The sequence below is a fragment of the Oryzias latipes genome, chromosome 6, assembly GCF_002234675.1.
Source record: "Oryzias latipes chromosome 6, ASM223467v1".
NCBI classification, from domain to species: Eukaryota; Metazoa; Chordata; class Actinopteri; order Beloniformes; family Adrianichthyidae; genus Oryzias; species Oryzias latipes.
The window spans coordinates 15,304,792-15,321,273 of record NC_019864.2 but is presented as its reverse complement, the minus strand read 5'-3'; the positions used below and the strand labels follow the sequence as shown (position 1 = coordinate 15,321,273).

The window sequence follows — 16,482 nt, the reverse complement described above, 5'->3', positions numbered from 1 at the left end:
GTAATTATATATTGATTGCAGCCAACTATTGATTTCGTCATCTAAACCCTTGAAGATATTATTTAGAGCAGATGTCAAATGAGATGGTTTCAGAAAAAACAACTTAAGATAATTTGGACATATATTGGAAAAAAAACAAAAATCTGTGCTGAATTTTAAAACAAAACATATGCCTCAGTGTTACTTGGTTTTCTGTGCAAATATATATATATATTTTACATCTTAAAAGATAGAATGGTGGACCTCAATCAAAAACATTTCCTTTGCATAAATATGATCAAATGATATCAAAATGAACTGCCTTGTGAAACTACTATAGTATAATATGAAACTCTAAATCAGGAGGAGGTTATCCAACAATGATACTTTCCTTGCAGATTTAGCCAAATCACTATATGTCAAACTGTGGAGGCTGAGCTGTCCACCATGCTCCACATGGCTTAAGGTCCATCTGTTTGGCCATGATCAATAGGGTTAAGGTCATTAACATGTTTGAATACCATGAGGCCCTGGGAAAGCAGAGTGAAGGAGCAGTGATCTGAACTGTGATTGGCTGAAACCTCTTCCAAAGAAGAGGTCAACCCCCCCTGACTTCAGATGTCATCTGAAGAGCTGATGACCTCCAACCTCATGGTCAGAGGGAGATGGAAATGATTTCAGCTGCATTAATGTATCTGGACAAATATAAGGATTTATTTAAAGCAAATGAATCACAAGTTGTTGTTTATTTGTGTGAAATAATGAACACTTTCATCTTAAGAGTTGGGCAAAAATCTAATTAACAGCTTCTGAGTTGAAAGGTCTATACTCTAATTCTTAGACTTTCAAGGAATAGTTTTTAGTGTCTACAGCATAACCAGTGCCACCTTAAGTAAATACCAAATCTTAAATACTTGCACACTTATGTTACTAATTTTTGATCAAAAGTAAAGTTTGATATTGTTTAGTTTTTAACCATGCTGTGAGGCAATTTAAAGGACTTTTCCAGAAAATACGTGACCACAACATTCCTTAAAAAAAGGTTTATTGGCTTTTAAAACCACTTTAAAAATCTCACCAGTGAGTACTTTCCATTGAAAAAAGAAACAATGCATTTGCAATATTAACAAGCTACTGTACATTAAGCAGAACACCAGACAACATCACAGAGGAGGGTTTTCTTCTTTTTTTTTCTAATAGTAAAAATGGACAACATAGTCATACAGATTTGGATCAGTAAAAGGTTAAGAATCAGAGTCACTGCTTGATGGAGTTTCTGTAATCATAAGGAGGTGCATTTCCTTCAGTCAAATTCAAATATCAGTGCCATGTTGTTAGAAAAGAAATAAAAAGAGAGTAAGTACTCAGTATTTTCACAAATGCTTTTTGCAAAATAAGAAATCATCAAAAAACCTGTAGTCAACATAACATATAGAATAACATTAACTTAGTAAACAGCAAAAAAAACAAGGTTATGTAATAAAAATGGAACTAGCACTGCCAGTCTGGTTAACAGAACCTGCCCAAATCACAAAAGACAGTGGTTACCAAGAATGCAAAACACAACAGAAGTGATCACACATGCGTGCGTACAATCATTAATCAACATAATGAGCATGTAGGTTTTAAAAGGTTATTTAACTTTTTTTTCCCTCAATGCTTTGTATTCTCGTGTATGAGAATGAGTAAGAAATGTGTATCTCACTGAGATTAAAGCACATTTTGCTACAAGACAATTATTCATTTTCTGACAGTCCATTAATTTCTGTACTCATCTTGTCAAAAAATGTTTCTTTCTTCTTTTTTATGCGGGCATCCATCTTTTCTTTTCTTTTTTTTTCAGAAAGATGTGGCAAAGCCATGTGTTGTAAAAATTTAGTGCAATCACGTTAACCTCCAAACTTTGTTGAAACACAAGTTGTTTTTTTTCTTTTTTTTTCCAGTGTCTGCTGAAAAACTCTGAGCACAATGTCCGTCACAGAAATGTCTGCAACCAGCTAACAGTATCACAAGTGTTTTTTTTTTCTCAATACATCATGCTATTGATCCTGCTCAAAGCACACACCACTTCTGCAACAGCAGAGCCCCATTACCTTTAAAAAAAAAAAAAAAATAAAATAAAATCAGCAAGCAAGACCAGACAGCATTACTGTTACAACACAGAGCCAGAAATGTAACACACAACATACATTATCTTTCCAACTATAAATCTGTTAAGCCTTTTTTTCTTTTTAAATGGCACATACTTAGCTAGAATAATGGCCATAATATAGTGTCTTGATACATCAAATCTCTATGTATCTATCCTATTTACAGATGGAGCTTAAACATGACTTGTACAACATTGACAATAGCCAAAAAACTCAAGCAAGCGTCCTACTGTGTCACAGAGCCTACCTGGCTAGCAGTGATGGTTTCAACATGCTTTCAGGTCCATGGTTGCCTATAAAACATAGGACGGTGACCTTTTCACAAATTTACAAACTGTACATAAGGTTTACGCAACTAAATTATTTTCCTCAAATGCAATAGAATTCTAATATCTGTGTGGCTGCCTGCTTCCCGTTGTTTCGAATGGTTACTTGGAGTTATTTCTATGTGTGGTAATCTCAAATTGATCGTCTTTGGTATGGACACAAGGCCGGACCTCTACAAACATCATTTTCCCTCTCATCTCCAGATGACATACGTGTCAGCTTCTGGGCCTTCTGGGTAGCAAAACAAATCGCCATACCACTGACACTGTGATCCAAGTTGGGAATGCAGCATTTTCAAAACAACTGAACAGATAAGACTGAAAATGTGCCTGCCGTGGTTTTTCGTGAAGTAACAGCATAGCATATTGTCAAAATCCACCTAGGTTCAGGGCAAACCTAGCCAACTAGTTAACCTATACAAGTTCAACCATAGTTTAACACTGCAACACACGAAAAAAAGAAGAAGAAAAACGGAATAAGAAATACTACTGAAAGTATCAGCGTAACAGCTGCCTTGGTTGGATGAAGCTCTGGATGGTTCTGCAGATATTTTAACATCAAAGTTGTACACAGTCTTTTCAAAGATGGCATAAGGCCCTGGACTTCAGAAATAAGGCAGCCAGTTGTTGATTCCTTTCAATATATAGTCCATTCAGTGGCCTGAATCTCCATCTTCTCCCTGCTGACTCATCTACTCCCTTTATAAGATATTAAAGAGTACAAGAAGTACAGGTTTTAAGAAAATTTCACTCATGTACAATGCTCAGATGTGTATCAGTTTCCCACTGATTAAGCACATGATAAAATATAAAGATTATGTCATAAATTCAGCACCTGGTAGCTTAAGATGCCACCCTTTTGAATATTTAGATATGGCAGGCAAACGTACTACGACTATTGTGTGCATTTACAATACCGGCTCCATTTGGTTGAACTTGAACTGCACAGAGTGTAAATCGTGCACAACAACAGCATTTGGTGAAGTCTTTTGTGCCAGATTTCCTAACCATCCCACCTTTTAATTGTTCGTGAAATATGAATATTGCATTAATAAACACCAGCCTCCTGCCTGAAATGCTTACATTTCTGTTTTCAGAGAAGGAGGAACAGTGGTTAAATGCTGAAACCCTGGATGACAAATGACGAAGGAGAGAAATCCTAAAATGTCAGTAAGGAGAGATTTTCTGGTGGCCTGGCACTTTGAACAAAAAAAAATGGCAAAGTCCAGACAAATCCCAACGAACTATGATTGAAAACGGATATACTACATATGTACCACACAACAGAGGACAGAAATTATACAGAATAAAATATAAGGTTAGCCCAGCATCTCTACTGTAGTCGGCTGGTCTTTGCTTTCTAGCCAGTCAAAACCAGAGTTCACAGTATCACTGCATATCTGCTGAAAAAGCGGGTCGTTCTTCAGTTCTTCCAGTGTAGAGTCTTCATATTGTTCCTGCTGCTGATTGGGATCAAACAGCAAGTTGGTGTCCAGCGTGTTAAGGTCAGTGATGCTACTGGACAGATCTGAGGTCAGTCTGATTTCATTTGAGAAGTCTGATGCCACAGCGTTGAGCTCTGAAGCTACCTGGCCTACCAACTGGGAGCTGGGGTTGAGGCCATCCTCCCCCAGCAAGTCCTTGACAGTGTTGTTGAAATTGAGCTGTTGTTGTTCGTCCTCTGCCTCCTGCTGCTGTGTGCTCTGGAGGAGGAGTTGTGGTCGTGTCTGCACAGGATCCTGTTGGAGCTGCTGCTGGTCTTGTTCACCAGGACCCGCTTGTGCTTGGTTGTCTTCAGTAGAGAAACTCACCTGCTCTCCACTGCCAGTGGTGAGGTAGCCATGCTGCTGGAGCTCGAAAGCAGCAGGACTGGAGCTGACGGGCAGCGAAGTCTGGTGAGCGGTTCCTCCTGCAAACCCAGGAGTAGTCTCCAGGATCTGCGTGAGATTCATACGAGCTGTGTAGTTAGAGGGGAGGTTGTTTATACCCAGACCACGGACTGAATCATCTCCCTCTGCGTCCATCTTGCTGAGAAGTACATTTGTGATCTTGGTGGTGTTGCTCTGAGCCTGCACGGGAAGCATCTCGCTTTGCATCATGATGTTTAGAGGCACAGACTGGCTACGCTGGACCATGCAGTGCACAGAGCCGACTGTCTGGCTGTTGGACAGGATATTGAGCACCTCAGAGGTGATGGGGGAGTTAAAGGGTGAGACTACAGCTCGAGTTGTCATTGTTGTACTTGTGGTGGTGGGCTGAGGGGCGGTGTTGCCACTGAAATTTCGCTGTCGCACTGCTGGGCTAACACTACGGCAACGAAAAGTACTGGATGTAGATGATGTTGAGGCCTTGTTGTCCAATGGTGCAGGCACAGCAAAGCTCTCCTCTTTTGTAGGAGTGGTAACACTTGTCACCAGTTGCTGTTGCTGCACAGGAGAAATGGGAGTCAAGCGGCCCAAAACAGTTGCGTCCTGTCTTGACTGAGACTGAAATGACTGGCCGGGAATCGCGAATGCATGTGGTTTGCGGAACTGATCATCAACCAAGTCTTGATAGCTGGGTAGAATACTGATGCTGTGGTTGGACAACGGGCCTACAGAGTTGCTGTTGTAGCGGTTATTGATCCATTCCAGCTTGGCCTTGTCGGGGTGTGTTGCCATGGGTCTTTGCATGGGCTTAACAGGACTGCTTGAGACGATACTTGCATCATGGTACCCAGTGATGCTTGAGTTAATGGGAGTGAAAGCAAACGGGTTCCTGCACTCCACTGGACTTGGGGGTACGCTGCTGCTGCAGTTAGAAAGCGGTGTGCTGATGGGGGTGTGGCGACCCATGGCTCCATCTACTGGGGTAACCGGGGCCATACGGGAGCATGGGCTTTCTCTAGTCAGGCTGTGTGCGAGTGTCATTTCGGAGGTGGGGGTGGGTGTTGGGGTTGGTGTTGGAGTGGGAGTTTGAACAGGAGTCGTGCTGCTGTGAGCAGAGTGGTAGAAGGTAGCACTGGCCTGGTGAGCACTGAGGATGGAGCCTTGGTTGTTGGTTGACTGACCTGGCAGGGAGACATCGCCACAGCTACCAAAAAGACCTTTCAGCTTCATCTGCTCCTCCATTTGGACTAGCTCCTCCACTATGCTGTCTTGAGTCATGTCGTCATCGTTGAATGGGAAGTACTCCATGCTCGTCTGAGTGCCTGGAAAGTCCACCATCTCCTGTGCGAGGGTGAGCTGACGGGAGGCCTCAGAAGGTTGAGTTATCATAGAAATTTGGTCAGGAGGGGGTTGCTTGTGTTCTGCTGGTATCTGCTGTGTCTCCCATATTGTGCTCTTTAAATCACTCATCGCAGAGGCTTCGTGTGGTCCTGAGTTGGTTGGTATGGCACGGGAGTCCCCAGTGATGTGCTGCAGCAACGCCTGATCAGAGGCACTGCTGTCAGCACTGATGGAGTGATCTTCATGTTTCACCATCATACTTTGCTGTTTGACGACAGTCGGAGTTCCCTCTGTGTGAGCGATGGGCGCGTCAGTGAGTGCAAGGATCTGTGTGGGCCCTACAGGTGTGTGTTTTGCTGTCCCTTTACAGGGGGCACTCTCTGGTCTAGCTGGGGTTCCTGGTCTGGGAATCCTCTTCACTGCAGCACCCACCCCAGGTTTGGGATTGTCAATTGTAGCAAGTGGCTGTTGTGAAATAAACACTCTCTTTACAGGAATAGCATGGGATTCTGCAGCTGTGCGCTTTCTAGGGCTCTTAGCATCTGAGCAGGGATCACTCGATGTCTGGATAACCGCAGCAGAGCCGTGAGAGGATGCGTTTCCATTGGAGTTGTGATTATCAACAGTCAAGTACAAAGTACTGTCTTGGCAGTTGCTGTTATTGCTGTCTAGAGTTCCAATTACAGATATGGAGGTGGGAGAGGATATGGCATCGTGTTTTATCCTAATCCCCTTTTCTGCTCCAGGAGGACACTTAACGAGGAAAGTTGGTTCACTGGCAGCTCTGAACTTAGCCACTCTTTCCTCTTTAGCTCCGACAGCATGCTTTTCTGCAACAGATATGGAGCTATTGTCAATGCCGACTTCAGACCCGCCTTTGTTGTCAGAGGAAAGGGCTGCGGATGATGTTGTGGCACCAGGTCTGACTAAAGAAGGCTGTGTGGCAGCAGAGCTCGCACTCTGCAAATGCTGGGAATCATCTGAAACAGTTGCAGCACTCACACCAGCTGAGGCCGGTCGCACCGTTGAGTTGTTGCCGTTACTACTGCTATTACTTGGTGCCAAAGCGATGGCTGTCATCTTCACCACATTGACCGAGCTGACATGGGGATTGGGCATCACAGTTTTAATGGGGCTGTTGGTGATCAGCAGCGTCGGGGGAGAGCGCAGTGTGATGGCACTGGTGGCAGAGGGCTTGGGTAGGATTTGGGCGTACCGTGTGCCGTGTCTTGCCAGGCGGTCACCAACAGGACTGGCAGGGATGTTTTGTGGGGTTTTGGGAGACTGTTTGAGAGATTGAGTGACAACTTGGAAATTCACAGGCAACACTTTGCCTTCTGCGGTTCCTACAGGACTAGGTGAGGTCATTAACTGCCTGTTTCTCTGTACCTGCAAGGAAAAAGTTATTTTAGTGAATTCACGTACAGCCGTAAAAAGTGAAACAATATGAAAGAGTGATGGCCACATACCGTCACTGGGCTAGGAACAGCCGCAACTACAATTCCTATGGTGGGCTGAGGGGAAAGCAGAGCTGGGCTGCCACAGGGGATGGTGGGCCCGGGGGTACTGGCCTCTGTTCGCTTGACTTGTGACTCCCCTGTAGGCAGGGGTGAGTGAAGCTTCTGCTCCTGCTGCTTTTTCTGGATTTTGCGTTGGAGTTGCTGTTTTGCATCAACAGACGGTGAAGGCAGGGTCTTCACCTGGGGCTGGAATGAGTTGGCCTCAGCAGTGGGCACAAACGCAGAGGCTGGAGTTGGAGTCTTAATCCCTGCACAACAACATCAATGCAAAGATTTGTAGGAGACAGACAACTGATGATTGCCACTTAGTGCTTTTTGTCACTGAAAACATTTTAAAAGTTAACGGCGATCGTGAGACGTACCATGCATTTTCAGAACCATGATGGTGCATTGAAAGCCTTTACAAATTCATTTGTTTGTACCTCTAATGTTCACACCAAACACAATTTGCGTGTCAAATTCAATGCTTAACGCTTGTCCAAAATTGTGTTCATAAACCTGACGCTCCAGGCGCATGTGGAAGGAGTTTTTAGCCTCATCGCTACATGGGAGCACTGATTGTATATCTCAAGATGATGTTGAGGAATCAGATTTATTTATTTTAAAGACCTCTACAAAGACGTTAGTAAACGTGTCTCCGTGTCTGAGTTCATGAGATCCTTCAGAGACTCTCCCAGTACGGTGAACTTCACCATCTACTGCAAAAGCTGCGTGTGAGTGACGGCCTATGGACATGCCAGGTTGTTATCCAAATTGTTTTACGACGCCCGAAGCGTGCTGCTGCTAGACCGCCGCGCCACGGCTGACGCTCCAATTGCACAGCAGGACCTCTGATCACATCTGTACATTGATCTAACACTGAAACTGGAGATGCGTGAATCAGATTTGGTGTGAACACACCTTAATGAGGCAACACTAAATGAAAACATGAGCATATAAAACAAAGAGAAGAGCTGCCATCTCTACCTGTGGGGGTTCCAGTCATAACAGTAAGTGCAGCCATGGACTTAGTACCAATGTAGTGGCTATTAAGAAGAAAGCGGGCTAAGTCCTCCACGCTATCAAACTGTCGACTCAGGACTTTCTGAGCCCACTCGCACACCAGTCCACATGCTGCAGATCTCATTTCATCCTCAGCGCTTGGAGACTGGCCTGTTGGCTCCATCAGCTCACACTATTAGAAGACAGAGTTGAAGCGATGAGTTGAAAGGTAACTGAAAACTAGATTAAATGCATGTGTGGTAGAGTGGGCTTACCCCATCCCCAGATTTCTGTAGATCCAGATTGGGTAGGGATGGCATGTGAACAAAAGCTTTCTTCCTTAACCCGCTATAACAGTATGTGCAAGGGAGTTAAGGCTTCAAAACAAGTTGAGCCTGGCCACATCACTGTTCTCCAGTTCTAAACCTTTCTTGATTTGCATGTAAGCAAAGAAAAATGTAAAGTTGACTTAATTTCATTTAACAGCATTAAAACATGTAATAATAGTTCTATTATTATTTGGAAAATGATGCCGTAACTATATGGTGATGCGGTTAGTTCCCATTTTTTTTAATACCAAGACTACACAAACAATTACAAAAGAGTTTAAAGAAAACTTTACTAGACGTTTGTCTTGGTTTGAGGTGAAACATGATCAGATCGCATTGCTCATGGGGGAGAAAAGCACAGTAAAACATTACAGAGTACCTAAAGATTTAAAGACATTAAAGACTTTAAGCCACACAGTACGACACTGCCCGAAGATTTTGAAAAAAAAAAAGCCATTGTTGCTGTTTTGCGAACACATCTTGTAATTTGCCTAAAAAACATTTAATGTATAATTTTTCCTGAACGGTTTTGGAAATTGATCGTATTGCAATTTTGTTCAAAAAAAAAATTCTGTGATTTATACATTTTAAATGACCAAGGCAAATAGGATTTTATTTGATGCCCTGTTTAATTGTAAACATTATAATGTTTAAGTATTATATGGTGTTACACTTAATAGAACTGCAAAAGACACATAGTGTCATTTAAATTCTCTTTTGCATGACCCCTTTGACAGTAAGCCAGTTTTTAAATTCCATAATTCAGCCGATTATTTGTATCGTTTAAAATGATCATTTTCTTTCTTTTTTTTTTAACTCAGACATTACCACTCGTGGATTGTTTTTCTGGAACTCAGAGCATCAGGTTCTTCCACTTTGCTGGTTTTAACACACAGAGCAGGTTTAAATAATTAGAAAGCGCATACAACAAAATAATCGTTCTTGGTTTGCTGCTGACAGAAGCACGGTTTTATCGGTTTGTCTATCTTGTCCATTCTGAATGAATATTTGCCATGCTTACTTTAAAAACACTACAATCATGCACTCTTTACTGTGAGGTATATAATCTCTCAGCCATTGGCTTTAAACCTGACGTTTGTACGCATTTTTGCAGGCAGTGTTTTTCAGTCTTGAACAGTTTGTCTGCACTCTGCTTTCAAGCAGTTTTTTTATTTTAATGGAGATGATCAGGTGTTTTTAAACCTAAATGTGAAAAGCCATCAAATTCCGCACAGTGGCCCAAATTCAGGCGCAAAAAAGATGCCATAGCAACACTAAGTGCATCTGCTCTACAAAGGACACACAATCGGGGGGGACAACGCTGGTAAATCCATCAGGTGGTATTCAGGTGGTTGGACATTTAGGATAAGGCTTTTCAAAACTGTTTAAACGTTATTCTTTGAAAGTCAGGTTCTGGTGTCAGTTCTGTTGGTGCTGAAGCTAAAATCAGATGCAGCGGACTAAATGTATTAGCTAGCTGGAGAAAACATATTTACTAGGGATGTCCAGATCAGGTGTTTTTTGGCCTTGATGTGATTCATAGTCCCGCTCTGATATTTTTGTAACACATTTAAAAAGTGAACAAATTTAATAAACAGAACCTGGTTGTCCCCAATTTTTCTTTTATTAACTTTATTTTAGAATTCAACACTTAAACAGAGCACTTCTGTGAAGTAGTTTGAACAATCAAGTCAAAACATTGCAACTAGAAAAAATATTTAACTATTAACTAGTAAAAATAGGTTATAATTAGCTGAGAAAGTTTGGTGACAATAGTTTTAGTATCTTCAGAACTACTGAACATTTCTGATCATATCCGATTCACATTTCTTTTTAAAAAATCCTTAAAAATTTATCAATTTATTTTAAAATTGTAGTTTTCATGACTAGCTCATACCAAGTTAAGCATTTATTTGTTTTGGTTGTTTTTGAGAGATTATGGATTTCTTTTTTTTCAATATCTTTTTTCCGAAGCTTGCACTTTAAAGACGGTCCCTTGGCAGCCGTCTCACTGCCGTCTGTCTGTCAGCACCACGGAGAGAGCTATTCTCTTGAAAAGAAAACAAAAACCCAGTCTTTTATTTTTTTAATGACTACGTATGTCGTTGTTTGAGTTAAGACAAACCAATAGAGACACTTGGCTGTCAGTTTGAAATGTTTCTAAAATGAGTTATTGAGCCTGGAACTGTTTTTGTGTGCCTCCTGCTCAAACTGGTGCCATATTCTGCTGTGCTTAACAGTGATAAAATGTCAGGATCCATTCATGATATGCAGCCTTCCAGTAGAGTATTTATCTGTAATAATAAGCTGGAAATATATAGCGCTGTTCATAATAAGAACAAAAAAAATATCCTATCCCTGATACAACATTGAGGCTGAAACTACGTCTCTGGGCCCGATTTCCAATCACGTGATCAGATTGGGACATTTCTAGTATTTACGACCAGTTTGTGACCTTATATGACCTATGAAGCATGTTTTTGGACAGTGGGAGGAAGCCAGAGATCCTGGAGAGAACCCACGCATGCACGGGGAGAACATGCAAACTCCACACAGAAAGGTCCCCCATTGATGTTGTGTTTTTCATGTCCCCCAGCCGGGACTTGAACTGGGGGCCTTCTTGCTGTGAGGAAAAAGCGCTAACCACTGCAGCACTGTCTTATCTTAGGTCAATTATATTTAGGACTTTTTAAGAGATTTTAATGATCTGCAGCCTCTCTGCTTCATTAGTCATTTAGACTGAAAGGATATTTGGATTTTCCCCTCATTCCCAGTCGACGTGCCTTCATGTTCGGAAAGACGTTCTTCATTATCTTCCCAAAGTCTGCAGCACTCAGTGGATTGTAGCCGAGATTGTCACAATAGCTCCTGGTAAAGACAACAACCCAAATAAAACAGAATTATACCAAATCCGGTGTGTAATTTTTATACGTTCCTCGGTTTTTGCTATTTACTTAGCAGCACTCACTTGTATTCATCATACACCTCTTGCTTTGGGAGCGATGTCTCTGGGTGCTCCTCCAGGTGATTGCGTATCCAGTTGAACGCATACATCTGTTGAGTGCGACTTGATGACATGGAACTCTGATCACTGAAATCAACGCACAAGAAAAGCCCATTTGTTGAGGCGGTGCTCTCGACTGCTGCCCATCATTTCTTGTTAAAACAAAAACTTGAATACCATAATCCTGGAGTGGAGGTCCCCTCTCTTTCTTAGGCCAAATGGGTAGAATTTGGGGATTGGGGTGATGAATAGATATGGGGAAACAAATGAAACACAGACAGCTAGGTACTGCAATTATCTACACATTTCAGTGGTTTGGTTTGTAATAATATCAGTCGTACAGATGAAAGGAAAAAAAAAGAAAAAGACCCAGATTTGTAATCAGGACAAACATCTATCAGCCTAACCCATGTCTGTGTTTAGTCAATGAAAGGCGATTTGAATTTATGAGAATAAGTGCTGCTGATGTGAAAATAGGCACAGCAGGGCGTACATGTGTGGCTGAGAGAAAGAGATAGAAGAACAAAGTCCAGGAGCCCAGAGGCGTCTATGGGTTAAATGTGTCGGCGTCACATACCTTTTATCATTGCCACTGCTGGGACCAGAAGGCAACTTAAGGTAGAGGTAGAGTTTTTCGATGTCTGTAAACTTCTCAACATCTTGCTGCAGAACACAAAATACCACAAAAAGGAACAAGTTCAGCAACCTTTTCACAGTAGGTGTGAGGCAACCATGCTGTCATTTTCACTGCATCTCAGGTTTAATTTTAATGAAATATTTGGGGAAAAACGAATATGTTCAAAAACATAATAAAAAACAAACAACTAATGTAATTTTAAGCTGTAAATGAAAAACTGTTTTATAGTAGAGCATCTATGGGTCACTGGATAAAAAAGCCCATCAGAGTTCTTTTTTTTTAAATCAATTTATTGTTCTATTTTTAGCATCTGTAATACATTCAGGTACTAAAAATATTTCTAAGCAAAAGAATAAAAATACAAATAATTGAATCTTGAAAGGAGATATGGTTAAGAGAAGGTTTTTAGAATCTTTCCTTGTAAATACTGTTTGTGGTGTCATTCTGCACAGATGCTCATCAATTGATATTTGATCAAAATAAATTAGGAATGAAAAACCAACTGGCTAAAATAAAGAAGGGGGGGTTGTTACAAACACTGACAGAGTCTGTGATGCAAATCTGACCCAAATAGCAAGAATCTAAAGAAATGTAACAGAAAGTGTAATGTTCACTCACAAACACATTTTTTCAGTCATTTCTAAGATTGTTAAAATGAAAATGTTATACACATGACAAAAATCTGATGTACAACATATGTATATAATGTATATCACATGATAAACATGTCAAGTAATTATTAAGAAAAGAACATTCTTTTCAAAACATCTGAATATAAAAGAAATTTAAAGAATGGCAGGTGTAGTCAAAATATATTTGACATTTACTGTATTTTTTAAGTACACATATATAAAGCAAAAATGCTTTGTGAAATCCAAAGATCCGTGAACACTCACCAGTATGCCGTCCACTTTTGATTGTACAGATTTGCTAAAAGGAGAAAGGAGAACACCACTTAAATCAACATGATGGGAACAGAACATATTGTCACTCAAATGACTAATCATTCTAAAATAATAATTGCTTTTATGAAACATTACTACAATTTGCAGAAATTTGTCTATACGTATAAAGTTTTTAAAAAGCAATTGAAGCATTAAAACTCCAATAAGTTCTTGTCTGTGCTGCAGGTCTCACGTGTTAAATGTGTGTTAGAAGTCATTGGAAGATACCACATAACCAGGTCTAACAAAGAAATGAAAAGGGGGCGATTTAGTAAATAGATATATCAACAAGATCCCTTGACATGTACAAAATTTGATTGTTTTCAGTGTATGTGTCTATCTTTTGTAATACTGTAAAAATATACTTTGTATAAATGTAAGTTTGGACTGAACTGAAAAAAGGACTTGATACATTTTTAATCTTCAACCAAAGCCCTATTCGAATTTTGAATGTTGTCATTATTGTTTTACTTTTATGATGTTTATTTCTTGTTTTATTAGTTTGACATTTAAAAGATACTATCCTAAAATACACAAATACATTGCTGATATTTAATACAGTTCAGTAGCACATTTTGGGAAACATAAAATAAAAAGCACACCAAATTGAATGTTGCACTAAGACTATAAACTGTGATCCAACAAGAACTTCATTTTCAATTTGCATGCATTGAAAAATGGCTTATAAATCTGTAATCAAGATGCGTAAATGTGACAGAAAAGAAAATTCAAACTGTGCTCTGCTCACAGAGGTTAAGGAAATGCCTGAATGCTGGTGTAGCTTTTAAAGGGGTTAGGCCTCCACCAAGAGGTGGGCCCAGATATTTATGTTGCCTAAGACATTTCTGGGAGCATTTATCTGTCTACAGATTAATGGAAGGCTTTTATTTTCTTAGAATACTCAATAACCTGATGTTAAACTTTAAAATGCAAAACTGATTGATCAAACCCATTAATTTCTATTAAAGCAGTTTTACTGCTATTTTTATTTTATTTATTTTTTTAAGGGAAAAAAAAACAGTTATACGAATGAAAGTTTAATTTGTTTAAATATAAAAAAAATACACCCAAACAAAATGGTTTTAGACAGAAGATTTGACAAATAAACATTGAATTAATTTATTAATGAATAAAATTTTAATTAAATTGGTCTGAATAGAAAATCGAATTAAAAGGATGAATCCAAACTGAATTAATTTTTGGTGGAGGTCCTATTTCCCATAAAAACCTGATCACCGTTCATGAACTGCATTGTTGATGTTTCTGCTGAAACATGGGATCATGGCAACAGTGGTGGGGTTTAACGTAAAAATGTAAGGGGGCCCAACTAAAGACATGCAAGTACTGTTAAAAAAATAAATGGTAATAAAACAAAAACAAAAACTTCCACAAAGGGTTTAGACAAAGCTGTTTTCTATAGTTTGGTCAGACTACATTTTTCAACAAAAACATAAATGCCGATTGAAATTTCCTATATAATAAAGTTTAAAGTTAAAAGCTAAATATGTTAATATATAGTTACATGGTTTAAAAAAAAACATGTCTGTGTATTTGAATGAAACTGTGCACTGTAATCCTGGTAATAAAAAACTGACAGTATAAACAAACAAACAGCATAAATCCTGCATGGAGGCTGCAGGTTCATGGTGACCCGCGTGAAATCCGCGCGTGGACTTTTGACACCTGTCATCAGCATCAGCTCCACTTTGCTGTCATCTATCAGAACATGGCCTCCTGCGGCTCGATGCTAACGATCCCCAGCATCAGCTCGGAGCAGTCACCTGCATTACCGCGTTATTACAGCATCTGCGGGGGAGCCACGCAGCCTCCCCCGCATCGCCGCCTTCGTAGTTCGGTTAAATATTAGCGGCTAGCCCGGGCAGGCTCGTGTTATTCTGGGCCGCTTTGTGCAGCACCAGTGCAACCCCTGCCAATCCAGAGTACTTAGACACGCTAATTATGAGGCTACGGCTAGCGAAAAGGACAGTATGGCTGCTCTGGGCGCATCCTTACCAAATTGAATTCTTTATTTTGAACTGTAACGCGTTGGCCTCGGATCCCTGGAGTCCTGGCACGAGCGCTGGAAGAGAGCCTAATCCCGAGGCAGGCTTCTGACCAGGTTGTTGTTGATCATCAGCCATGGCGATGGAGGGGTGGTGGGGGAGCTTTAACAAGTAGGCCTCATCCCCGGCTGTGCACCGCACCGGACCCACCGCTGCTGGAGCGGCTCAGTCAGCTAGGACAGCCTGCTGAATCCACCGCAGAGCATGGCTACAAAAACTGGGATCAGACCCTGACAGAAGCAGACCAAAAAGCACAGCCGGGCATACAAAAGGCATTTCGCAAAGGTATCTCCACTGCCGCAAATAGCACGCCTGCAGCAGCCAGCAGCAGCCACAGACGAGCCGCCTGCGTCAAGTTCCACAGAGCGGGTGCGAACCAGACCGGAAGTACTGCGGGGTTTAACAGTCCAAGCAAAAAAAATAAATAAAAATAAAAATAAAGTCTTCACAAAACCATGCTTTATTCGTAAATAACCACATGAAAAACAATCATTGTGTGTTATATTGTCTTTGAAATAAAAACGTAGTTTATTTGTTTAGTTTAATTGCTGTTATTATTTTTATTAGTAGTGTAAATGGAAAACATTTGTAATTTTTTTCACGTAAGATTTAAGCTTTTTAACGTGTTTTGTTAGTATGTGTGTGTGTGGGGGGGGGGGGTCTCATGATAGAGGACTTATATAAAGACAATTAAACTTAAAATTTCATTTCTGAGTGTTCCCTTATTCAAATCATTGTGAATCAAGAGCAGATTAAAAAATGCCTTGGAAAAGCCTGTGGCTGTGACGTAGAAACAACTACAGCAAGTCACAAGCTCCCTGTTCATGCATCCACTTGTAGACGACAAGATCCATGCACGTCTTTGTTTTCCTCGTCTGAACTGTCATCTGGCTCAAAATTGTATGGCTTGATAGCTCTAATATTTCTGGCCATTTTTGTTGCACCGGTAATGTTATCTTGGGGCTGTGAGGGGCTGTAAGCTAGAAGGAGGGTGTGTAAACAGATAGATGATGGGAAATAGGGCCGGGCTTACTCCGTGCCAGCAGTTTCACCAACAACTCAGAGGTAATTTCTATAGAACTATTGCCACTCTGCAGAAACTATGTCCTACAAATGTCATTTTTTTTAATTTAGGCTATAAATGGAACAAAAAAAAAAGAACACAGAGAACCGTTTTGAAAATAAATTAAAAGATGATTGCAGTGGAACTTTAACTGTTCAAACTGGAAGACTGTTTTTGTTCTTCCTTATGTATTTCATGTTCATGCCTTGTAAAGTGTATATAATCAATATCTTCCACTTTCGGCTTCTCCCATCAGGGGTTGCCACAGCGAACGAGT

General features: G+C 40.6%; 1 protein-coding gene across 2 annotated transcripts; it reads right to left on the bottom strand.

Moving 5' to 3' along the window:
- Positions 1-1,007: 1,007 nt before the first annotated feature.
- LOC101161970 (DNA-binding protein RFX7) lies at positions 1,008-15,643 on the bottom strand. 2 transcript variants are annotated; one of them, XM_011476018.3, is made up of 10 exons: positions 15,093-15,643; positions 13,032-13,065; positions 12,076-12,161; positions 11,676-11,702; positions 11,463-11,585; positions 11,246-11,362; positions 8,441-8,525; positions 8,151-8,358; positions 7,134-7,432; positions 1,008-7,053 (listed from the first exon to the last, which is right to left on the bottom strand). In XM_011476018.3, the coding sequence occupies exons 1-10, from the start codon at positions 15,218-15,220 to the stop codon at positions 3,775-3,777; spliced, it is 4,386 nt and encodes a 1,461-aa protein (XP_011474320.1). In that variant the 5' UTR covers positions 15,221-15,643; the 3' UTR covers positions 1,008-3,774. The 2 variants fall into 2 exon arrangements, with proteins under 2 accessions (XP_011474320.1, XP_011474321.1); XM_011476019.3 differs by lacking the exon at positions 11,676-11,702.
- Between the last annotated feature and the right edge of the window lie 839 nt (positions 15,644-16,482).

Excerpts from the sequence above, each read along its gene's own strand:
- LOC101161970 (XM_011476018.3), bottom strand. The coding sequence starts at position 15,220 with ATGGCTGATGATCAACAACAACCTGGTCAGAAGCCTGCCTCGGGATTA. Across the intron at positions 8,359-8,440 it reads TACAGAAATCTGGGGATGGG|TGTGAGCTGATGGAGCCAAC; the intron begins GTAAGCCCACTC and ends GTCTTCTAATAG. Across the intron at positions 7,054-7,133 it reads CTGTTCCTAGCCCAGTGACG|GTACAGAGAAACAGGCAGTT; the intron begins GTATGTGGCCAT and ends TTTTCCTTGCAG.